The sequence below is a fragment of the Ctenocephalides felis genome, unplaced genomic scaffold (assembly GCF_003426905.1).
Source record: "Ctenocephalides felis isolate EL2017-DRISC unplaced genomic scaffold, ASM342690v1 CF-g0.4_SCAFFOLD_00845, whole genome shotgun sequence".
NCBI classification, from domain to species: Eukaryota; Metazoa; Arthropoda; class Insecta; order Siphonaptera; family Pulicidae; genus Ctenocephalides; species Ctenocephalides felis.
Window position 1 is genome coordinate 94,985,132 of NW_020536999.1, and position 26,635 is coordinate 95,011,766.

The window sequence follows — 26,635 nt, forward strand, 5'->3', positions numbered from 1 at the left end:
AAATGGATGCTAAAGACTCAAAATGGCTGCAAAAGTTAGATGGCGGACCCTTTAATTTTATTTTATATTAAAAATAATTTTGCAGTTGTAGCAACTTAAGTTTTTTTTAAGATTCTGTTTAGATTTTTCGATGTGAATAGAGTAATGGAGTGAAATGCGTTCTCACACTGTAACTTTTAATTAGAATAATTTTTTTAATAATTCTATTTTTTATAAAAAATATTTTTGCAGTGGTAACGACTAATTTTTTTTAGATTTGTTTAGATTTTTCGATGTGAGTAGAGTAAATGGAGTGTGACTATGTTGATTTAGAAACTAAACTGATATCTCTTCCGTCACGCTCAATAAATTCTTATTGATCTTTTAAAATAAAAATAATAAAAAAAACATATTTATCTAAATAAAGTCTAAATAGTTTTCACATTTTATGGGCCAATTCTGGGACAAATTTACTTTTTGTTTTACAAATCGTTTTAAAAAAATTAGAAGTGCGCTGTTTTTTTTTACATAATACCAATTTTTGTAACACCAATAAGATTCTAAAAAGATTTTAAGCAAAACATACCATTATATAATCTTATTTTATCTTTGGGGTTTATAATTAAAATTATTTTTTTTTAATACCAATCATTGTAAATTTTTGCAGTGTTTTCATTGTGATGGTTTGTGAAAGAGTGGGTTAAATAGTGTGTTTTTTTAATTAAATGTGACATGAATTGTTATTAAAAAAAATTAAATTTGAACATTTTTTAATAAAAATGGTGCAAAACACAAAAGAACAACAAGTGGTGCCAGTGGCGTACGTGCCTGCAGTTTTGCGCAGTGGGAGGTACATTTTTTCAATATTATATATTTTTTTAAATTATATTTTTAATAATTAGATAATACTGGAATAAGTTTAAGTTCATTTTTTTATATCTTATTATAAATATATCTATATTATCTTTCATTTTTATGTCATCGCACACAAAATCTTATAAGATTTTGATACGATTTCTGATTATTAAGAATCTTATAAGAATAAGAAATAATTTTATTAGACGTTATTTTTTACGTCTTAATATGTTTATTAATATTGTATTGTAAAATTGTAAATTATTATTATAAAAAATAGAGCACACCCATGAGATTCTTCGATTATCATTTAGGTGGGTGAAAATTTAGGGTTATGTGTATTTTTAAACTTCGTCTTACAAATAAAAAAAATAAAGGAAATTGGGCGAAAAAAATGATAACTAGTGATGTGGCATCGTGCCTTAAGGCAAATTGCTGGAACGTCCCGTACCATAATTCGAAGAATAAACTTTAGTAAAAAAAATATTCTTTGGAAATTAAAAAGAAAGTTCTTTTCTCAATAGCAATCGTTCGTCAACACAAGCATTTTGAATCATTCAAATCGGATGCTTAGTTCTCTCAAAAACTGCCACTTTTGCACACTTAGCTCCATATCTTCGAACGGGCTGGAACTGCCTTTGCCAAAAAACTAATCACCACTTCTCCCCATCATTAGGAATTGAATATTTTTTGAATCATTCAAATCAGATGCCCGATCTCTCAAAAACTCGTTTTTATTTTCTGCACTCTTAGCTCTTTATCTCCGTAACGGCTGATCCTGCCTTTGCCAAAAACTAATCAGCAAGTTCCTTCATCAGTAGGAATCGAATGTTTTTTTGAACCATTCAAATCGGTTGATCCGTGCGTCGGAAAACGTGGACGAGAAATTGTATCCATACCTACACTCATTCATTTTTTGTGAGGTATACCAAAATGTTCAGAAACCATCAAAACGTGAAGATATGCAAAAATTTTCAATTTCGATTTTTGGGCGATTACAATAATTACCTTACGGAAAGTAAAAAAGCTGAGAAATTGATCACAAAATTGATCAGCTGTAGGAGTGTGAAATTTTAGGGTTATGTTCCTCAATACGAAAAAATAAACTATATCAAATCAGTAGACAAAATTAGAAAAATAGTGGTAGGTAGAGAGGATATCAGGCATAGCAAAATAAGTGTCAAAGGTTTGAAGGGACTGTGACGTCACTTAGTTAACGAGCATTGCCGACAATCGTGGAGAACTCCCGATTGATAAAATGTCATATGTCACGTGCTTAATCTAAAAGTAAATATTTATGCTCGATTTACATAAACAATAGTGAATATTACATATTGTATTATATATTATACATCATAATGTAATATGACATTTAATCAATTGGTAGTGTCCACGATTGTCTGCAACGCTCGTTCATTAAGTGACGTCACAGTTCCTTTCCATCTTTTGACACTTTATAAAAAGGAAAACATATGAAGACTAGCGGTTCGTGTAGTATGTAAGGTCTGTGATATCAGGTCGGGTGAAATTTTAATAGGACTGTGAAAATTTAGGGTTGTGTTCTGCAATACAAAAAAATAAACTATACAAATCAGTCGACAAAATTAGTAAAATAGTGTTAGGGATGGATATACGGTCTGGTAAAATTTTAATAGGAGTGTGAAAATATAGGGTCGTGTTTCGCATTACAAATTAGAAAAATAGGTTTAGGGATGAAAGGTCAGGTAAAATTTTTATAGGAGTGTGAAAATTTAGGGTTACACTATAACAAATCAGTCGACAAAATGAGAAAAATAGTTTGAGAGCTGGGTATCAGGTCTGGTGAAATTTTAATACTAATTTTATTATACTACTTGATTATATATTTTTTAAATAAATGTTAGATATTAATCTAATATGCTCTTAAATGTTAGATCGTTTTTTATGTCTCATAATAATAAGACAGTTAGCGTATAGGAAATCAAAAAGTATCTTACAGAAATAGATATTTTACAACAATTCCAATTTTTTTTTATATTCTTTCTATTTATTGCAATTTTAATTTCTTAATGTGTATTTATAACAATCTTATTATTTTTTATCAGTGTGTCGTGACTTGTGCACATGTGCACATGATCATGTGAATTCCTTTTATATTGTTTATAAGATAATAATTATTATGAAAAAAAAAATAGATTACATAAAAGAACGACATGTTTTATAGTTACACAATTAGTTCACACGATTTTTTTATTTTCTTTTCTTGTAATTGTATTTAAATTTTGACTTAGTTCGCAATGAAGGAACTAGTGGTGTATGGATATTTCTGAATACATAGTTAATGTGAATCATCTTGAAAAGATTGGGAAGTCTTTGAATCCAGCAAAAATTGATTGTATTTTGGAAAAAAATCAAATGTCTGAGCTTTATATAAACATTGTTCATATGAGAGATGGATCAATGACCTTGAATACTCTTTCGAAGTGCTTTTGGATCGCGCAAAAATCGTTTTTGTTTTAATTATAATTTGAACTATAAAATGCATTTGTATCTAAACTGTTTTTAATTTATTACAACGCTATTTACTGTCATTTCTTTTTTTAATAAGCAAATAAATCTAAAGTTCTATGTATGCTTATATTATTTTCAATGAAATATTCATAACAACATTATATAAAGTCTTATACAAAAATAAAAAAAACTATACAAGGAAAAAAGAAATAAGAAATCTTATTCGCAGGAAATGTTTAAGATTTATCTTTATTAGGAAGCTTATTAGAATCTGATTGGAGAGTGCGTCGGTGAAAACTTTCCAATTGGATTTTTCTTTGCATTTTGCTTATTGCTCTGTTGATGCAGATTATGAGTACACCGAGCTGTTGTAGGGCATTATGGTAATAGACAATGTTGCAGGTAATTTAATCGAATGGTTTTAAAGTTACAAGGGTTATACTAAAGTGATGCACAGAAGAAAAACTGTTTTCTATAATCCCATTTTAAAAGTTACCAAGTTGCTGTAGAGTTGTTGGTATTTATAAAAGTTATAGATTATTCAATTTTGAATCAGCAAGTCTAACACATCATCAATATTAATCGAATGTTTCAATAGTTGTTCGAGATTTACTAGTCAACTGCGCGATTCATCATAAACAACTACCCAAAGCATTTCTTTTTTCTATGTTAAGTATCTTTTATGATTTGCTCTAGGTCATCATAATATTAGACAATCTTATAGATAGTTTAATTCTGCACAAATTTCTCTCACACATCATTCACATTAATCGAACGGTTAAAAAGATACAACTATAAATAGTACGAAGGGCCAAGTACGCGCATACACGATATATTATTACTTTATTACATACATTATTACTTCCATGTTCTATCATAACAACATCTTACACTTCTGATTATCATATTTTATATTGCACTCTTTATACAGGGTCGGATTTAGGCAAAATATTGTTTAAAATCAAACTATTTTTTTAAATCCATTGTATACCTTATATATTAATCTTAAACAAATATTTTACACAAAAATGCATTGTCTATTTTTTAGAAACTCCATTTCCATTTAGAATTTCCAATAATTTTCCTCGGTTTTGAATATAAAAAACTATCTGGAGTTATATTTTTTTTAAATTAATCTATTGTTATGCCAATGGTGTCAACATTATATATAGGTTCTTTCTGCTGCTAAACAAAGCTATTACCAAACTGTGGAGGCTGATGAGTAAAACAGATGAAGGCGTTTGATGTATTTGTTTATTTTATAACTTCGTGTACACTTGATTACTTCAACATAAATTATATTTAACAATGGATTTTCAAAATATAATACGCACTTGCGGTTAGAAAGCCTTGAAAAAGACCGTTATTGTTAAACACGTGTTACAATGCAAAGGATATCTCGAGCTTACAATGTTGTAGCATTAGTAATTCACTACAACTGCGTATAGTTTGTATTCTGACCGTTATATTTGCAATATTTATTTATACTTATTACAAATGGGTGCATATCTACTACATTATATATTCTAATATTAAATTAATGGAGGCTCATCAGCAAAACAGATGAAGACGTTTGATGTATTTGTTTATTTTATAACTTCTTGTACACTTGATTACTTCAACATAAATTGTATTTAACAATGGAATTTCAAAATGTAATACGCACTTGCGGTTAGAAAGCCTTGGAAAAGACCGTTATTGTTAAACACGTGTTATGATGCAAAGGATATCTCGAGCTCACAATGTTGTAGCATGAGTAATTCACTACAACTGCGTAGTTTGTATTCTGACCGTTATATTTCTAATATTCATTTATACTTATTACAAATGGGTGCATATCCACTACATTATATATAATCTAATATTAAATATATAGGTAATCTTATATCAATATTTTTTGGGCGAAAATTATTTTCGTCGGTTTTGAGTATAAAAAACTAACTAGTGTTTTTTCATTAGTGCGGGTCAGTTAGACAGATGGCTCTGTGGTAGCACATAGATATGAAGTTAGATGATATAAAGGTTGTTTTGCAGATAATTTATAAATCATCTGTGTAGGATTGTTGAAGTATTAGAAGTTGTTGATGAATGTGATTTATTTTAATGAATCCTGAGATTAAGTTGTAAAATAAATTTTTTTATGAAACTGTAACTTCATGTACTAATTCTTATTAATTTTATATGAGATTCTACTAAGATATTTACACGGTGCCTTCTTTCTTCGGCATCATTAATTTTTGGCGATTTTTTCACATTTTGCAACGGTTCTGCATCAATATATAATCGTATACTTTTGCACATTTATTATCTATGTGGTGCACATAAATGTTTGTATGTGCCATATTTTGTTACGGTCGGCTAATCGGAATTAATTAGACGAACAATTAATTATTTAATGAGGGAATTTTATTACCTACTACTATTATCGTGAGAAGGGAATGAAATATAAAATCTCTATAGAGTGTGGTCTACAGGTACTTTATGCTATTAGATTTTGTATCAAGTTATTATATTTTACATTTTATATAATTTATTCTTTATTAATTTTTAAATTTTGCATTCATTTTATTTAACTTATTTTTTATTTTATAAAAGTGCATTTTACATTTCAAAATTTCACATTTTCATGTTACATTCCACTCTTTATATTTACATTTTACATATTACATTCAATACTTTATATTTTACATTCTACAAATTACATTCCATCCTTTATATTACACATTTTACACTCTATATTTTCTATTTTAAATAAATTATTTTATTTTACATTTCACATATTACATTCCAAACTTTATATTTTACATATTACATTTTACACATTGCCTCCACACTTTATATTAATTATGATACACTTTATATTTTGTATTTTAAATTAATTTATTATATATCACATTTTACATATTACATTCCACATTTTACATTTTATATTTTGCACTCCACATTTTTATGCATTTTACACTCTATAATTTTCTATTTAAAGGTAAATTATTTCATATCACATTCTACATATTTCATTCCAAACTTTTTATTTCACATTTTAAATTCCACAATTTTTATTTTAAATATCACATTTTACACTTTACAATTTACATTTTTACATTTTATATTTTACATTTTTTACATTTTACACTCCTATTGATTGATTTCAATTGTATCGTGTATTAGTGTTTAGAGAATTTGTGTATTAGTGTTTGTGTTCAAATGTGTGTATGTATGTGTAATTGCGTATGTGCGTTAGTGTGCATGCATTAATTTGTGTAATTTTTATGTGTATAAATGTGATTGTATGAATTCTTGTGAGTGTAAATGCATATGTGCATTTATTTGTGTGTGTGATGCAAATGTGTGCATATCAATTTGTATTTGTAAATATAGTAATTTGTGTATTAGTGTATATGTCTAGACGAATGCATCGTGTGTGTGTGTATGTGTGAATTAGTGTGTATCAGTGTATTTTTGTTTTATATTCGTGTATTATTGTGTGTTTTGTATGTTCTTTACTAATTATGTGTAAATATGTGTGCACGCTTATAAAAATTGTGCATTAATGTTGGTGTATTAGTGTCTTTGTGATTGAGCATTAGTGTATGTGTGTTTTGTATTTTTGCGTCTGTATGTAAATGTGTGCAATTTTATGTGTAGAGATGAATGCGTATAAATGTGTTTGTGTATTAGTGTATATGTTTAGTATGTATGGGTGCATTAGTGTATATTTATACGCAAATAATGTAAATTTGTGATTACTGATTTGTAGTAGTGTATGTGTTTGTGTACGTCAGTATTTAAATGGATCAGTGTTTATATGATTGTAGTGTAGATTTATGCATTTGTGTGTTTGTGCATTTGTAAATTAGTGTTTATGTACAAATGTCTAAAAATGTGTGAATAAATGTTTGAGTACATTAGTGTAATATAACGGGTACCACCCTAAGGCAGGTCCGTGAGTTGCGTTAAACTCCAACTTTTTTTTTATAAGATTTTTTATTAAATTTAATATGAAAAAATATATACAATCTATAAATTTGCAACATGAATATCTATCTTCATTTGAACAATTATTTAAACTATAATAAATTCACTTAACTATTACTTTAATCTAAATAATATTTATTATGTGGCAAAAATATCACAAAAACCACAAAATTAAACTCCAACTCGATTCAGGGAAGAATATTGTGAAAAATTTCCCATTGCCATTTCACACCGAAGTGCCCGAAATCGGCAAATCTTCAATTCGAAACTTATCTTAAGTCTATATTTTCAAATGAAAATTGATATATCTACTGCATGATAGATATCAAGTTATCTCTGTCCACGCCAAGGCAGTGCGCTTAACCGTTACGTCATGGGACCCCTTAGATCAGTATATGTGTATATAATTGGGTGTGTGCATGTAAATATAATATTTACGTATTTATGCGTAATAGAGTGTACACATTTTTATGTGTATTCTAGTAGATATGATATTAATTCGCGAATTTATAACTATGTGTGTATTAGTGTGCGCATTATTGTTAATTAGTATATACGTTCTTTATGTGGTTTTATTTTTTTTTTCAGTGTATTTATGCATTATTTTATATGTATATAGTGGGTGTATTTATGTATGAGTTTATGAGTGTGTGTGCACATTACTGTGTGTGTGCATTACTGTGTGTGTGCATTACTGTGTGTGTATAGAGTGTGTGTGCGCATTACTGTGTGTGTGCATTACTGTGTGCGTGCATTACTGTGTGTGCGTATTACTGTGTGTGTGTACATTAGTGCGTGTTGGTGTTTGTGTGTGTGCATTAGTGTGTGTTTATTTATGTGAGTGTGTATGTGTGGTGTTTCGAGTGAGATGAAGAATGCTGAAATGCCGCATTCTGCGAGAAGACAGTACCGTTTTGTCTTCACTGTGAGAAAGACACATAATATTCGGTGGAGCAAATTATTATTAATATATTATTGATAAATACAAATATTAAAAATAATAATTAGTGCATAAAATATTAGTGAACTCTTTAACATCTTTTACACAAATAAACAGTGATATATTATATTGTATATAAACTAAAACCACAAATAAACTAACTAGTTGATTAATAAACTATTTATTATTATTATCATTAATAAATAAACAATCGAATCAGACATTAATAAATACTTATTAGACAATTAGGCCTCTGCACAATACATTTATTTTCATTACATTATAATAATTTTAAGCAATTAGGCAATTTTAATACATTCATCTATATTAATGAATACTTAAAAATATTGTTCAATAATTGACAGTGCAATGTTATAAATGTAAACAAAAACTTTTATTAAAATACACAAACTTTATTTATGATTTGTTAAATTGAAACAATTAATTTGTTTATAAATACTCATAGATAATAATCTCCTTACTTAAATTGTTGATAATATTGTTTATCATAAACAAACTGTGATAAATTTGTTTAATTTATCAAATAGTTTTATCTGTATATATGTGTTTGAATTATGAAACTTTAAATAGTGTTGTGTGTTTTTGTGTACAAAATGGATATAGAAGTGATTAAATAGTATTCTGTTTGTTTAGTTTTTTGACACAGGTAATCTTGAAGAAACATTTTTTGGTATCTTATATTAATTAATCCACAATTCTATGATGAAGATTAAGGATCGCATCCAATAATCACGTGATCGATTTCCCCTTGGTGGTTTTCAAAATTGACCATCCTCCATCACACATCACGTGCATTTTAGTTCCTAAAAAAATCGTAAAGTTTTTGAAATTGTTTGAAAGAATTTTGATTTTTTTTTAAAGTTAGGTAACAAAAAATACTTATTGGACCCACACCGACCCACGTGATGTTCTGTGATTTTTTGCCAAACCCCTTCCCCTTTTAAATCACACGTGATTAATTTACCCAGTTATTGTTTTATTTTTATTTATTTTTATTTTATTGTCATTTTAAATTACGCTTCTACAAAAAATTTAAATTAAAATCAAAAGTTTCCAAGCGGTTTTGAAGTAATATCTCACCTTTCCCACAACCTCTAGATTAGCACAAATATTTCAAGACTAAAACTGGCCAAATCGGTTCAGCCGTTTTCGAGTTTTAGCATACCTAACATAAAATCGCTCTCTATTTTCATATATAAGAAGATATATTTATAAATGGCGTAACGTTTAAGGGCACTATCCTGGATAACCTAATATCATGCAGCAGCGATATCAAGCTTTACTTGAAATCTCTAAAACTATTCTTCTCTGATTCGAGTTGGAGTTCAACTTGCTCTAGGGCAGTACTACTCGTTATTTATCATACAAATAAATTATAATATGAAGCATAAGTATAAAATATAAATAAATATAAAATAAAGTATAAACTTGCCTCTTACCCAATCTAACTATTGGAATCTTACAATAATTCTGCGCAAATCAGTCGACTTACATTTTTATTAATGATTTAATTAATTAATTTAAAAAATATTTTATTATTAAATGCTTAGCAATTTTCCTGTAGCTCTCTTACTACTAATTGTGATCCGAATTAAATGTGGGCCATTTGTTCGAACAAAAAACTCGTTTTAATTTGAATTAAATTAAATATATACATAAATATGTAAATATATAAATTTTGTACGAGTATGTAAATATGTAAATGTGTGAACTTTAAAAACATTGAACTTGTCTTCGACTAATTTTTTTGTACATATTTTTAATGGAATGTCGTTTATGGGACCTGAAAATTATATTTTGACACAAATTAATAATGGATCACCGATTTATATATATATATATATATATATATATATATATATATATGTATATATGTATATATATTCGAAATGCCCAATTAATTATTAAATAAAATTATTTTTTAGTTTTCCTATTGTAATTTTTATTCTATTTAAAAGAAATCTGCTGTTTATAGAAACTAGGGTTTATAGTTTGCAGGGTCAGTTAGTATATATATATATATATATATATATATATATATACAAATTGATTTGAACTGTTTTAATTAAAAGGTCAATCAGTTTTTGCTCGCAAAATTCTTTTAGCAATTACCGCCTTTAATTGGTTCAATGAAAACAATTATTTATATTAAATAAATAAATGAATAAAAAATCATGAAAAAATCCCGTATGAAAAATAATACATTCTTAAATTATTCATCACGATTTATAACAAATGTTTAAAATTTAGTCTAAATCATATTTATCACATCACTTAGTCATTATTACATCATATAGTCTTTGATTTTTTAACAAAATTGATTGAAAAACCATCGACTATAGTTCTTATTATATTCTAATAATATTTTTTATTAATTTATTAAAATTAATTAGTTAAACTTAAATTAAACAAATAATTTATTTATTATCGATAAAATAAAAAGAAAAGAGTGCGCGTAAGGATCACACGCGATTGAAGTAAAACTTATTTGCTACTGTACAAAATCGCAAATTTAAGTTAAGTAAAAATAAGTACATATCATAACAATTTTGAATAATGTTTATTAGTAATATAGTAACACTCTTGATGCACACATTTATTAGTGTCAACCATTATACACATTTATATAATGATAAATTAAAAATTATATATTTATAATAGCATTAAAAATACGAATGATATTTAAAAACAATAATGTAATTGAAGTCATACTTCAAATATGACATGATCGGTTTGTCATTGTAATTATCATTCAGAAATGAACCTTTATTAGAGAAATGAAGTAATTACTGATTAATAAATTCTTTATTTGTTCACTGTTGATTATGTTAAACAACGCCTAAACAAATATTGTTTATGCAACTTCACTCATCATGTAATTGTGTTTGAAGAACTTTATGTAATCAAAAATAACATACATTCATTGTCTGCTTGTATTTTTTTACTTTTTCGCTGGCGATATAATCTCATTCTTTGAACAGCTGTAATATCTGCCTTGCCTAAAAAATATTTTCCATTTAAGTAACTTCAAAGATTTATAGAAACTGCAAATAATATAGAAATAATTTCTAATCAATAAACTTACGTTTATTATATGGAACAAAGGTTTAATTTGATTTATTATTTTCAAGGAACTGTGTAAGATATTCTTCTGATTCAGGCATTTTTTTATTAAATCAAAATTTGTACTACGATGTAACTATAAAATGTTCATTTATCTATGCCAATTTCCTTGTCGATATCGGTACGCATATATAACGTTGATGCTTGTACGCATACAACGACAGATCTCTATCCACATACACGACGACTAATCACAATCGACCTGTATAGAAATGATTTCATCGCGGGCGAATGACTTACAGTTCGCGCGTAACGCATTTCTGTTGCATTTGTACGGATTTACACCCTAGTCGCGCCTAAAGAAGTTTTACTACAAAATATATTTTAAAGTAATCTATTTCTATGTGTTTTTATTAAATTAGATTATACAAGTTCTTATTTATTTATTAATATTATTATTATTATTATTATTGATTTTGTACATAAGTACAGTTTTAGCCATGCTTAATTACAATTATTTCATATTATTATTTGTTTATGTTGTTATAATTATTGTTTAATTTTCGTCTGCTTCATAATAACTCATAGAATATAATTACTTTTCTGATTGTAGTAGATTAATAAATGAATATAGAAATCCCAAACCCATTTATGTATAAATCTGCAATAACTAGATCAACTTGTAATACTTTATTCTTGTTTCTAATTGTTGCAAAGGTTGTTTATATATATAAATACACCTGAAGACACCCACGACTTTGAAATTGTGAAATTTTAAACCAGTTTGCGTAGGATAAACAATGTCACGATTTGGATTCTTATAAGAATTCGATAAGATATGGACAGGAAATGCAACATTCTGATAAGATTTCTTTAAATAGCAAGATTCATATAAAATTTCGACAAGACCTGCGAGTTTTTTTTTGTAAATTTTATCAAAAAAATGGAGGTTTTTATGAATTTTATTAATTGGATTCTTATAAGAATGCAACATGGTAGGGGGAAGTCCCCGAGTGCCGGACACCTAAGGTTATTTATAAATAAATCAAAAAATATTTTACGAAATGTTTATTAAATTATGACTGATGTTAGATAACAAAGTTAAAGATCAAACTAAATTAACAAAAACGCAATCTTTGCTAAACCATAATTAATACTATCAATCAAACTTTGGTAACAAAAAATGTCATTTTACTAAGTGGCACCTAGTACCGGACATTTCAAAATAACCACATATGTAGCCATCTACACACTCTGGAATGTATGTATATTTGTGTTTGATAAATATTCTTAGATATTGCAAAAAAAACACTAATTATCCACCCTTTTGGCTGGGCCACACCGATGCTCTCAGCTGGAGCATTCATCATAAGATTTTCATTCTTTGATTAGAAAATACGAAAAATGGGGGTATGTAGTCACCGTTAGCACTCATACAGAACAAAATTAAATAATTCGAATTAATTACGTCCATTCATTCTCACAAGAAATATCAATATGTTTACTGTCCGGTGCTAAGGGACGACTTAGTGTTCGGTGCTAAGGGACAGACAATTTCGTTCATTTGATGGTACCTACTAAAATTGTTTAAAATATCTAATAATATTTTACCATTTTACGGATAACAATCAAGTACTACTTTTATTTTTGAATGCCACTAAAAGATAAATGCATAAATACACTAGAATTATTTCCTACTAATTGTAATTGCGCCTAAAACTACAAAGGGTTTTTCCTGCCGTGAGTCTTGGCGTGTAATCTTGCATCTGTGAGCCCCCCGCGCCCCTTTTACTTGTATTTTGAAATAAAAAGATTTATACTCGCCTAAATAATACGGGTTAAATGGAGTGTCCGGCTTTAAGTGCCGTCCGGCGTTACGGGACTTCCCCCTATAGACAGAAAATGCAACATTCTGATAAGATTTCTTTAAACAGATTCATATACAATTTCGAAAAAATCCTGCAAATTTTTTTTATAAATTTTGTCCAAAAAAAGGAGGATTTTATGAATTTTATTATTTGGATTCTTATAAGAATTCGATAAGATATAGACAGAAAATGTAACATTTTGATAAGATTTTTTTAAATAGCAAGATCCATATAAAATTTCGACTAAAAGATTTATAATTTTTTTTTTAAAAAAGTTATAACTATGGTATAACTTTCCATACTAATTATTGACGATAGCCATGTGGTTGCTGTGCAGTCCGGCGTTTTTTAGGTTGTCAGGTAGAAAACCTAACCGAGAAACCGCACAAATGTCAAAAAATCGATCTTAGATAACATGGTCTTTCTGACCCAGCTTTATAACATACGAGTGACGTTGCAGTTTATGGATAAAACACCAGAATGCACAGCAAATACATGACATTTTGACAGTATTCAGTATGATTCAGTAGCATAATGTTTGGAAGTCGGGGCGTAACATGGCCTTGCCATAACATTGGTCTGTTGTGCGACAAAATCGGCCCATTAATTTTTATAAAATTGTTGCCACAAAAAATTGTCAGCAAAAAACACATGTGTTCTTTTCCTCATAGATAATATTAGTATTGCAAAACAAAACCTAACCTACACCGAACAAATGTCAAAAAAGCGATCTTTGATAACAGGGTCTTTCTGACCCAGCTTCATAACATTAGAGTAACGTCGCAGTTTATGTGCAAAACGCCTGAATGCACAGCAAATACATGCCATTGTAACTGTGTTCAGTATGATGCAGTAGCATAATGTATGGAAAGTTGGAGCGCAACATGGCCTTGCCATAACATTGGATTATTTTTTATAAAAATGTTTCTACAAAAAATTGTTAGCAAAAAACCAAATGTGTGCTTTTTGTCATAGATAGTATTAACATTGCAAAACAAAACCTAACCTAGACCGAACAAATGTCAAAAAAACTATCTTAGATAACAGGGTCTTTCCGACCCAGCTTCATAACATACGAGTGACGTTGCAGTTTATGTGTAAAACGTCTGAATGCACAGCAAATACATGCGATTTTGACAGTATTCAGTATGATTCAGTTGCATAATATATGGAAGTTGGAGCGTAACATGGCCTTGCCATAACATTGGCCTGTTGTGCGGTAGAATCGGTCTATTAATTTTCATAAAATAGTTTCCCCAAAAAATTGTCAGCGAAAAACCAAATATGTGTCTTTTGTCATAGATATTATTAGTATAAGTTATATTTATCAAAACATTTTTTTTTTTTCAGATTGCGTATCCGTTACGTGATGCCACCACCTCCTCCGACTGCACATCTGACTCTTCGAGAAGAAGATGTTGTCCGATTGGCACTCGAGTTCCTGCACAATCGAGATCTGCACATTGCACAATTGGCCCTGGAGAGAGAAACTGGAGTTATAAATGGTAATTGGTAATTGATACAACTTACCAATAGGCTAAATAATAGTTAAAAGTTGAGCAGTAAATGGTAATAGTAATGCTTTTGGTAATTGGCTGAACATTAACACAATTTGATGAATTCAAAAAGATCAAACTACTTTTACAAAAGCAGTATTTTAAAAGTGCAATCTTCTCTATATAAAAAATTAGGTTCAAAAACAAAAGAATGGTAATTTTCAATGGAATGTTGGACTAGGGTGCTTTGGAAATTTCGGCTTTAATGGTGAAGAACACTAAATTCACCAATTGTACCATTGTTTGACCAATGTATTGTTTGTCACAATTTTTACAAACAATTGAATAAACTAAGTTCATATTGAATTTAGGAGGGTTTGTTGTTTTAGTTTTTGAAAACATTTCTTTGAAAGAATATAAAGAGGTTACTGAAATTAAAATATTTTCTGGTTAAATAAAAATCGATGAGTTTTGATGAGTCTTTTTACAAATAGGCCTGGTTGTATGCAATTTGCTGCACTTTAAGTATGCAAAGTTGCATTCCAGTCTGGCACAATTAGTTTTTATAGAATATTAAATTATTTTTTCTTTTTCAGGTAATTTTAGCGATGACGTCTTATTTCTCAGACAGCTCATCCTTGATGGACAGTGGGATGATGTATTGGAATTTATACAGCCGTTGGAAGCCCTACCTGAATTTGATTCGAGACGATTCAGTTACATAGTTTTAAGACATAAATATGTTGAACTGCTTTGTATTAAATCAGAAGCTGCACAGGTAATTAAAAATATACTTAAGTATAAAATACTAAAATTACAACAAACGAAAGTATTCTTTCAAAATGACAAAACTTTCAAATTTAATATATTATTTTGTAATTGATAAAATTACAATTCTTTTCAATTAGGTCAAAAACTTACACATATCAGGAAGTTTATGCAACTTGTCTGAAGGCAAAATCCCATTTGCACATAATTTTGTTCAAACAACTAAAAAAACTTATAAAAAACAATTTTCAGACAATATACATCATTTTTAGAAAACTTATTACACTTTTAGACAATCTACAACATATTGAGACAATCTATGTACAACATATTCAGACAATTCCTACAATGTTCAGATAATGTACATCATTTTTAGAAAACTTGTTACACTTTTAGACTTTCTACGACATATTCAGACAATCTATGTATAACATATTCAGACAATTCTCACAATTTTCAGATAATGTACATCATTTTCAGAAAATTTAATACATTTTCAGACAATCTACAACATAATCAAACTATCTATGTACAACATATTCAAACAATTCCCACAATTTTCAGATAATATACTATATTGTTAGGAAACTTATTGCACTTTTAGACAATCTACAACATATTCAGACTATCTATGTACAACATATTCAGACAATTCCCACAATTTTCAGATAATGTACATCATTTTCAGAAAATTTAATACATTTTCAGACAATCTACAACATAATTAAACTGTCTATGTACAATAGGGAATGCAATACCGGTATACCGAATTACAGGTAAACCGCCCGATTTTTCGGCGGTATTTTTACCGGTATTTATTCCAAAAATACCGGTATTTTCGGTAATTTTACATTAGCGCTATTTGATACATAATACCCTAATGTTTAAATTTCTCGGAACAATTGTAATAAATTTAATAAATAATAATAAATTTAATTTTATCTTTAAATTCTATAATCGCATAAACAGCTATATCTTCACGTGCTTCTATAAGATAAACAAATGTCAAATATTATCTCAACTCGTCATTAATCTGAATATTTATTGCTTTCCAAAGGGCTTTATATCGTGTTACAATAAATAGAATAGGACTGATAGATAATTCTGTTTGTTTCATCTTTTGTAAAAATGTAACAGTTTTTTAAGTGATATTTGCGCCAAAATATTTTATATCGTACTTCGTAATCTTTATTGTTTTCTAACTTTATACATAATAATTATGATAATTACTAAATATTTTTGTTTCTTATTACAATTATAAAATATTATTTTTCGACAACATTTCGAAGTTTGAAAATACTATAGAAGCATCACATTGTTTTAAATAACGATACTCAACAATTATAGTAACTTATTTTTCATCTCGACAAAGTATCCGATCTTAAATTAGTGTAGAAAAATTATTTTTTTTAAATATTGGAGATTATGCTAATTTAACACATCGGATACAGACAATACAATTTATTATAATAATGTAATATGATCTTTAATGAGTTTTTGGTCTTTCTTACTCATAAGTTTGTTTTTGGTGAAAAGTACTCAATATACTTGATAGTGAAAATGAATTAATTAAATTGCATATACTTTTGTTAAATTATTATTTAAAAAAATAATATTATTGTTTTATTTTATTGTTTAGCTGAATATAGTTGTAGTTGTATATACATTTTTTTATATTTGTACTAGTAACTTTCAATTTTGTTTACGTTTGTTGAAGATAATAAAAATACCGGTAATTTACCGGTATTCCGGTTGTAAAATGAAAAATTACCGAAATACCTTAATGTACAACATATTCAAACAATTCCCTCAATTTTCAGACAATATACTATATTGTCAGAAAACTTATTGCACTTTTAGACAATCTACGACATATTCAGACTATCTGTGTACAACATATTCAGACAATTTCCACAATTTTCAGACAATATACATCATTTTCAGAAAGCCTATTACACTTTTAGACAATCTATGACATATTATGACAATCTATGTACAATCTACAACATATTCAGACAATCTATGTACAACATATTCAGACTAATAAAATACATTTGTACAAAAAAATATTGAAGTAACTTACCATGCATATCCAAACCTAAGTAAAAATGTATGAAAAAACGTTGTGTTAGATTCAGACGACATGGCAAGCATAAACAAATTTTTCTAACAAAACCTGTTAAATATTACTAAAACTCAAATCTTATTGAATAAATCTACCTACACTTATCTTTTATTCTAGGTTAGCAATGTTGACAGTGCAGTGGATGAAGTAGTTCGAGTCCTAAGTGATTTAGAAAAATACGCCCCCAGTAAAGACGAATACTCAAACCTATGTCTATTACTAACTCTTCCCCGATTGACAGACCATTTAGAATACAGAGATTGGAACCCAAGCAATGCAAGAGTTAGATGTTTCAGGGAAGTTTATCCCTTAGTTGAGAAATTTTTATCAAGTGCTACCACAACTAATGGTGCCTTGAATGGACAGGATAAATTTGGGGGCCAACAAGAGGCTAAAAATGATAGGCTGATACAGTTGATTATTAAAGGAGTGCTTTATGAGTCGTGTGTAAATTATTGTCAGGTGAGGAAGAGGTATAACAAACAAATAATAAAATAGTAGTTAAATTAAAGAAGTGGAACTTTGTTATGTGGAAATTGATATAGGAAGAATTATAAATATTGGTGTCATATTGTTTCTTAATAACTAAATTTTATTTACTGGATAAATCTAATTAACATTGATTCACTAGATAAACTTTTTAACATTTATTTGATAGACTTAATAGATTGCATATTTCATTCATCATTTTAAACTTTAGAGTGAAGAAATGTCCAAATCCATATCTGCAACATTTAGACGACTATGAACTTTTTTTAGATTGATTTGATCGCTATTTACTGCAAAAACTACATCAATAGTAGATCTATTTAGGTTCATAATTTTTTCAGACATCTTACTACATTGTTAGACAAGTTACTGCATTTTCACACAATTTACTAACTACACTAATGGATAATTTACATTATCGGATGATTTATAGCATTTTCAGAGAATGCACAACATTTTTGGACAATCTACTATATTTTCAGATAATCTACTACATTTCTGGACAATCTACTACATTTTGAGACAGTCTACTACATTTTCAGACAATCTACTACATTTTTAGACAGTCTACAATATTTTTAGACAACCTACTACATTGTCCGACAATTTACAATATTTTCAGATAATATACAAAATTTTCAGACATTCCACTACATTTTCAGACACTCTACTACATTTTCAGACAATCTACAATATTTTCAGACAGTCTACTACATTTTCAGATAGTTTACCACATTTTCAGACAATCTACAACATTTTCTGACAATCTACTACATTTTCAGACAATTCACAACATTTTCAGACAGTCTAGAACATTTTTAGACAGCCTACTACATTTTGAGACAATCTACAGTATTTTAAGACAGTCTACAACATTTTCAGACAATTTACTACATTTTCAGACAATCTACTACATTTTTAGACATTCTGCTACATTTTCAGACAATTTACAACCTTTTTAGACAACATTTTCAAATAGTCTACAATATTATTAGACAATTTTTGACGTTTTCATAAAATTTACAACATTTTCAGACAATCTAAAATATTTGTAATCTAACTGCAACATTTCCGTACATTTTACGACAGTTTTTGATAACTTTTTCAGACAATAGACATTATTTTCAGAAAATTTAATACATTTTTAGACAATCCACAACATAATCAGACAATTTATGTACAACATATTCAAACAATTTCCACAATTTTCAGACATTTTTGAGCAATTTACAATATTTTTATACAATTTATTACAATATCAAACAATTTACCACATTTTCAGACTATTTAAACATTAACAACGAAAGTGATAAAAAATTAAAAGTAATTTGTACAAGAATTAAGGAATTTAGTCCAAAAAAATGGATAAACATTAAAGAGCTTGAACAAATGAAATTTAAATTCTTCTAAAATTTAGAAATTGTGACCAAACTGAAAAAAATCGATTGAAAATTAATTTATTGCAACATTATATGCTTATTGAGAGTTGCAGTAGAAGTTTCACTTCAAAATCAAATAGAATCTTAAACAAGGCAGCATGATTAGGAATCTCATACAAATGCTAAATTAATTCTTCCTGAATTTTGCTCAAAAATGAAAAAAATAGATAAAAAATGAATAAATGTAAAACATTCAAAGTATCCTTGTTGGAAGTTGCAGTAAAAGTTTCACTTCAAAAACAAATAGAATCTTAAACAAGATTAAGAATCTCGTACAAATGCTAAATTAATTCTTCCTGAATTTTGCTAAAAAATGAATACATTCGATCAAAAATTAATAAAACTAAAACATTTAAAGTAACCTTGTTGGAAGTTGCACTAGAAGTTTCACTTCACATTTAAATTTTGTACTAAAATATGTCTTTTACTTTAGGCAAAAGGCCACAGGATCAACGGTTAAAGACACAGGATCAAATCCATCCACCAATTCGGGTTCCCAAACGAATTGTGGGTCCACCATAACACAAGAGATGAGTTTTTCAAGACTGCTGGATGGTTCTTTAGGATTCTCTGACTCTGATTTAAGTTTGTTGTCCTGGTTACAAAGTATACCAGGAGACACATTTGCTGTGCCTTTTGAACAAAGGTATAATTGTAATAAAAATAAATTTATGAAACCATGTTTTTATTATTATTCAAATTTTGTTGTAGGACTTTAAATGTAGATGTTGAAAGATTAGAAAGGCCTGCACTGGATGCATCCTGGACTGAACATATGCTGGTTGTGCCGATTAAACCAAGAGCCTTCCCACATTCTGCAATGCCTTTTACTAGACCCAGAAGTGCTGCTGATGCTATGACCAGGTTGGTAAAACAATATTAAGACAAACATGCTCTAAATGATTTTAACTGTGTTTTTAATATTTTGCAGATCATTGATGCCAGGTTTGGATGGTTTAGGCTCCACTGGACATCCTGATGGAGCAAACTCAGACTCAACAAATCCAGGTAAATGAAAAAAATCTGCAACAGAAACTAAAACAATACTGAACAAAAAGTAATTTGTCTTTTTATCTATTTTTTCAGGAGGTGTCATGTCCAGATCAAGTTTTGCCAGTTTTCATTTAACTGGTGTCAGAAATGGTAAACTGATGTCTTCAAGTGTTGACAGGTTATTTGAAAATGCAGGAGATGGTGAAGTATTTTTAAGCAGTAGCTATGCTGATTTCCATAACCCTATGCCAGCCATACATGAAGGAGTTGCTAAATCCAGATCACCAGATCTGTCACAGGTAAATTAAAATGATAATGGTACATAGATATAAGTGACAGTTTTTTTATTTCCATGTATTTTAATTTTCATTTTATTATTTATCCAGGCATCGACCCCAGAGCACCACCTGCCTCGTCCAAACGCCCCAAACAGTGGCAGAGACACTCCACCCTCAACAAACAACTCAACAGCTCGGTCATCTAGGAGGGACTCCTTAAATGACTCCAATAGAACTTACGCAGTACCTCACCAACATCACACACAGCACAAAGAAGTCCCTCAGCAACAGTACCATGCAGTAGTCCACAATTCAGAAAAAATCTATGCCAGTCCCCACCAGGATAAAAACCAATACCATTCTAGCCTGGATCGAATGGGTGGAGGAGCCAGGAATGAAAGTCCAATACATAATAGGACTGTCACATCATCTCCTGTACTTGGTGGACAGATGAAGTCAATGCAGAGCCCAACAAGGGTAAGAGTTTAACATAACTTGGGAACAACTAATTTGTACTAACTCCAATTTGTTCTACAGGTTCCTGGTGCTTCACCACCACCATTAAATCACAGGCCTGTCCCAAATCAACAATCAGCACAAATCCCTTATGCCAACTCGGGTTTAGGGATTATCACATCCAACAATACCCAAGTGCAATATCAGCAAGCTAATGGTGACAATTCATCAGCAAGAACTGGTGAACTGTTAAGGGAGTACCACCAGAAGCAGAAGTTAAGAACCAGTGACACAAATGGGGGTCCCAAGGAGGTGATGATGCAGCAGCATCAGCAGCAGCAGATGAGGGGGAAACAGTTTATACAGGGAGGAGATGGGTGAGTTGATCAGATTTTTTATTTTTTCAACAACCATTTATTTTCCTTGATTAATCTGTAAATATTAATTGCTGCCCACGCTGGAAATATCTTGTTACCTTTTTTGGACATGAATGCAGACAAATGTGTGTGTTTGTTTTATAATGAAGCAATTTGCATACATTAATATCAAATGCGTTTTTAAATTCCTATAAACGATTGTGTTATTGAAGTAAAACTTCTAGTGCGATTTTTTTTAGAAATTGTATCTGAAAAGAGGTCTGGAAAAATTCAGTCTCTGAAATTTTTTTGAGAAGACGAAGAAGGTTTTTGAATAGATTGTTTTAAAATGTTGCTTTCTTTTATAATAGACATTTTGAGATGTAACATGTTCAAATTACAAGATAGTAGTACAGATAGTACGTCCTAAAGAGCTCTTTAAACTTGCCCTTCAATTTTTGTATATTATTTTAAATATTATAGAGGTTTTGTCAGACTTTTGTCAATATCTGAAATTTTGTGAGAAAACTTATTAATTTAATATTTGTAATCATAGTAGACATATTAAAGTATAAGGTATTTAATTTGCAAGGTCGTAGTACAAACAGTACGTCCTGAGGAGCTCTTTGAAAATGACTTTTTAGTTTTTGTATATGGTTATAAATATTATTGAAGTTTTGTCAGATAATCGTCAATATCTCAAAAATTGTGGGAAAAATAATTAATTTTACTACTTGTAGATATACTAGACATATTCAAGTATAACTTGTCCCTATTTCAAGGTCGTAGTACAAACAGTACGTTCTGAGGAGCTCTTTGAAAACGTCATTTTTTTGTTAGATTATAAATCTCACAAAATGTTTGATATATTTCAAATCGATTGGTAATATTATGAGTTTATCATTTTATTTGTAATTATTTCTATTTCTAAAAAAATTAAATAGCAAGAATTTTATAGAAATCAAATAATAATGTGAAAAGTTTTTCGAACTTGTCCGAAAATGAATTTGGTAGTAATAAAATAAAAATTTGGTAATTTAGTATCAAGCAAACTTATCTAAACAAAAGTTGTAAGAATCTTATAGGAATAAGATAAAAATGATTAGTTTGCCACCTATCAGATGATAAGTTTATCAAGAATCAAGAAAAAATACAAGTTTATCATTAAAACTTATTTGAAACTAAATCGAATAACTATAACAATGCGAAAAGACTCATCAAACTTGTAAGATTATTATAGAAAACACCTTTGAAATTTGACAAGATCACCAATCAAATCTCATAGAAAACAAACTAAAAAGTTGACAAGTTTATCACAATCATATTTATCTGAAAAAAATTGTAAGAATCTTATAGGAAATAAACTAAAAATTTGAGAAGCTTATTAACCAAATTTATCTGATTTTTTTGAATTTAAAGAATCTGATAAGAAACAATCAAATCTTATTTTGTAAGAATCTTCTAGAAAACAAACTGAAAATTTGACATGTTTATCAATGAAACTTATCTGAAAAATGAAATTGTAAGAATCTTATAGCAATCAGATAAGAATCTTATAGGAAACAAACGGAAAATTTGACAAGCTTATCACACAATCAAATTTATCTGAAAAAAAAAAAATAGTTAGATCTTATATGAAACAAACTTAAAATTTGAAAAGCCCATTAATCAAATTTACCTTATTTTTTTAAAGATTTGTTTGGAAGCAAACTGACAATTTGTCAATTAAATCTGATCTTGTAAGAATATAGGAAATAATATGAAATTTTGACAAGTTTGCCCATCAAATTCACCAGAAAAAAAATTTGTAAGAATTTTCTAGCAATCAGATAAGAATCGTATTGGAAAATCTGAAAATTGGACAAGTTTATAGGAAACAAACTGAAACTTTGACAAGCTTATCAAACAAATTTTCTGAAAAAAATTGTAAGAATCTTACGAAAATCAGATAAGAATCTTATAGGAAAATCTGAAAATTCGATAAGTTTATATCAAATTTATCTGAAAATAAGTTTGTAAGAACCAAATGAGAATCTTATAGGAAACAAACAAAGTGAAAACTTGAAGAACAAACTGAAACTGAAAATAAATTTGTAAGAATTTTATAGCAATCAGATAAGAATCTTATAGCAAAAACTGAAAATTTGACAGGTTTATCGAACAAATTTTACTGAAAATAAATTTATAAGAATCTTTTAGCAATCTGTTAAGAATCTTATAAGAATCAAACTGAAAAATTTGACAAGCTTACCGCACAATTTTTTCTAAAAAATGAAATTTAATATTCTTATAGCTATCAGATAATCTTTTAAGAAACAAACTGAAAATTTGACAAGTTTACCAAACTAATTTTCTGAAAATAAATTTGTTAGAATCTTCTAGCATTCTAATAAGAATGTGATAATTTTATGAGTCAGACTTAAGTTTATCGATCTCACTTGTTTGTGTGTGAAATAGTAAATTTGTTTTAATTGCTCAGATTAAAATAAGTAATTTGAGAAACGTCTATTTTATGAAATTCATTAAGAAACCGTTAATTAAGTCCAATTAAAAAAATATATATTGCACGGCCCGATGACGATGACTTTGTTCTTCTTTCGGACTTGCACTGAAACTTTCTATTTTACGATCAGAAGAAACTGTACTTGACTCGAATATTTAGAAAAGACTCTGTATATTAATATTTAGGGAGCTCATCAGGACCACACAATGATAGAAGACTTATACGTTAGTAACCTGACATATAAAAGCTAGTGGTGCTTGGCATTGTGCCTCAAGGCAAATTACTGCAACTTTCCGTACCGTAAAAAAATATTCGAGAAATAAAAATAAATCATTCGACAAAATTTATCAATGATAAATTTAAATTAATTTAATATTGTAAATACTATGTATTCATAGGGCAAAATGTGAGAGCTTATAAATTATACGACGTCGGTTGTAAATGAAATATATATAAACAAAATCTAAGCAAGCGGACTTATTGCTAAAATAAAAGGACCTCATCTCATATTTCATCGTGCATTAGAGGTTCTATATTATATTTCTAACATAAATTTGTTTCCAACATATCAACTTTCTTGTGCGAAATCTATGCACTAAATCAATATTCATAAATATTTTATATAATAATTAAGTATAAAAACTTAAAGAAAAATAAAAAAAAAATGCTTACAGGATTTGAATCCGATCAATTCCAACTTTCTCATCTAAGAATTCGAGCGCGAAAAATAGTAGTAACTTTCTTAAACTGACTGAGCTACCAATATATATTGATGTGCAATGCTGTCAGAGTACTAATTGAGCACTGCTTATTTTTGCAATTGTCCATTTGAAATTATTTGAAAATCTTGAATCCCCTGGATCGTCCATTCCCAAAAACTAAACGGTTCTTTACAGTGTCAACAGAAGAAATTTTTTTTTGAATCATTCTTATCGGGTGTTTAGTTATTTCAAAAGCGGCTTTTTGCACTCTCCGAAGCTTCTGGAAGAGCCTAAACTAATCATCACATCATTTTTTCTAAATATGCCAAAATGTTCAGAAACCTCTGAAACGTAAAATAAGCAAGAAAAATATTTGTACTTTTTGGAGGTTAGGTTTTATAACGCCTCATCGCAAATACATAGCTTTTTGACAGTTTATGACTACCAATTTATACGATCATAGACCCATAATATAACATTTATATTTTTTCGAGAATTGTCCATAATATTGGACATTTTGTGGACATTTTCTTAAAAACGACTGCGCCGATTTCCAATATTTAACTTTCCATAGGGTAAGTTATGCCCTATACGTTTCAAAGGTTTCTGAACATTTTGGCATACCTTGGAGTAAATTTATGTGTGTGTAGTACTCGTATGTATGTATGTTTGTATGTTGGGTACAATTTTTGTCCACGATTTCGAGAGCACTAATCAACCGATTTGCACGAGTTAAAAATCTTTCGATTCCTATCGACGAGGAGACGTTTGACAAAGGCAGGTTCAAACATTTTGAATAATCTGGGCAAAAAGTACAACGGTTCAGTTCTTGAGAGCTGAACATCCGATGAGAATGATTTAAAAAACTTTAGATTTGTATTTATGGGAAGACGTTCCGGTTAGTTTTTTACAAAGGCTGATTTAGCCGTTTAGGAGTTACGCAGTAAAAAATCGCAATTTAGAGGTTAGGTAGGGCTGGCCCAGTAGTCTTGGAGATGCAGGAACAAAGTAAAATAAATACCATTTGGTAGTCAAAAATGATAATTGTAGTCCATTAAAATTTCATTTGGTATGTCAGAATGAATAAATGATTACATTGTTGGTAGGGCAGGCCCAGTGGTCTCGGAGATGAAAAAAAAGTTCGAAAAATTGCCATTTGATGGTCAAAAATAATAATTGGAGCCCATTAAAATGATTCAAAAACCATTTTATTTGTATTGTTGATTACATTTTTGGTAGGGCAGATCCAGTGGTCTCGGAGATGCAAAAAATGTGAAAAATCACCATTTGGTGGTCAAAAATGATACAAATCAAATTACTGATTAAGTAGACTATTTACACATTTCATGCAACTTGCCTTAAGGTAAATTTACTTAAATCTTTATTTATCAGTAGACGAATTAGCTGCGTCTCTAATCATATATGTGTATATATACGTGTGTATAAATTTTTATTTGCCGATGAAATTCCAATAACAAAACAACACATGTGCTGCTCTATATGCAAAAGTAATTATCGCTTCGCTGAATCATACTTCGATTCTTATTGGTTTCCAACACACACGATGGATTCTTATTAGAATTCAGCATACCAATGCTGAATCTTATATGAATCTTATCGGAATCTTTGTATGTATTTTAATTTATATGTATATGTTAAGAAATCGATTGTTTATTTGCATGACACGTCTTGATTTATTATTGCTGATGTGATAAGCAAAATTGACTGAACATAGATTTTGAAAAGCTCCTCAGAACGTACCGTTCGTACTACGAAATAGTAATTTTGATATGTTATATCTAAAACATATCTACTATGACTGCAAATACTAAAATTCTAA

At 28.9% G+C, this 26,635-nt stretch overlaps 1 protein-coding gene across 1 annotated transcript in view; it reads left to right on the plus strand.

Moving 5' to 3' along the window:
- The first annotated feature begins 699 nt into the window (after window positions 1–699).
- The window catches only part of LOC113363144 (WD repeat-containing protein 47-like), a 170,707-nt gene continuing 144,771 nt past the window's right edge, over window positions 700–26,635 (plus strand). Inside the window, 2 exon segments of the mRNA XM_026605625.1 lie at window positions 700–829; window positions 14,542–14,696. Coding sequence (XP_026461410.1) covers window positions 759–829; window positions 14,542–14,696 — 226 coding nt within the window. The 5' untranslated portion in view covers window positions 700–758.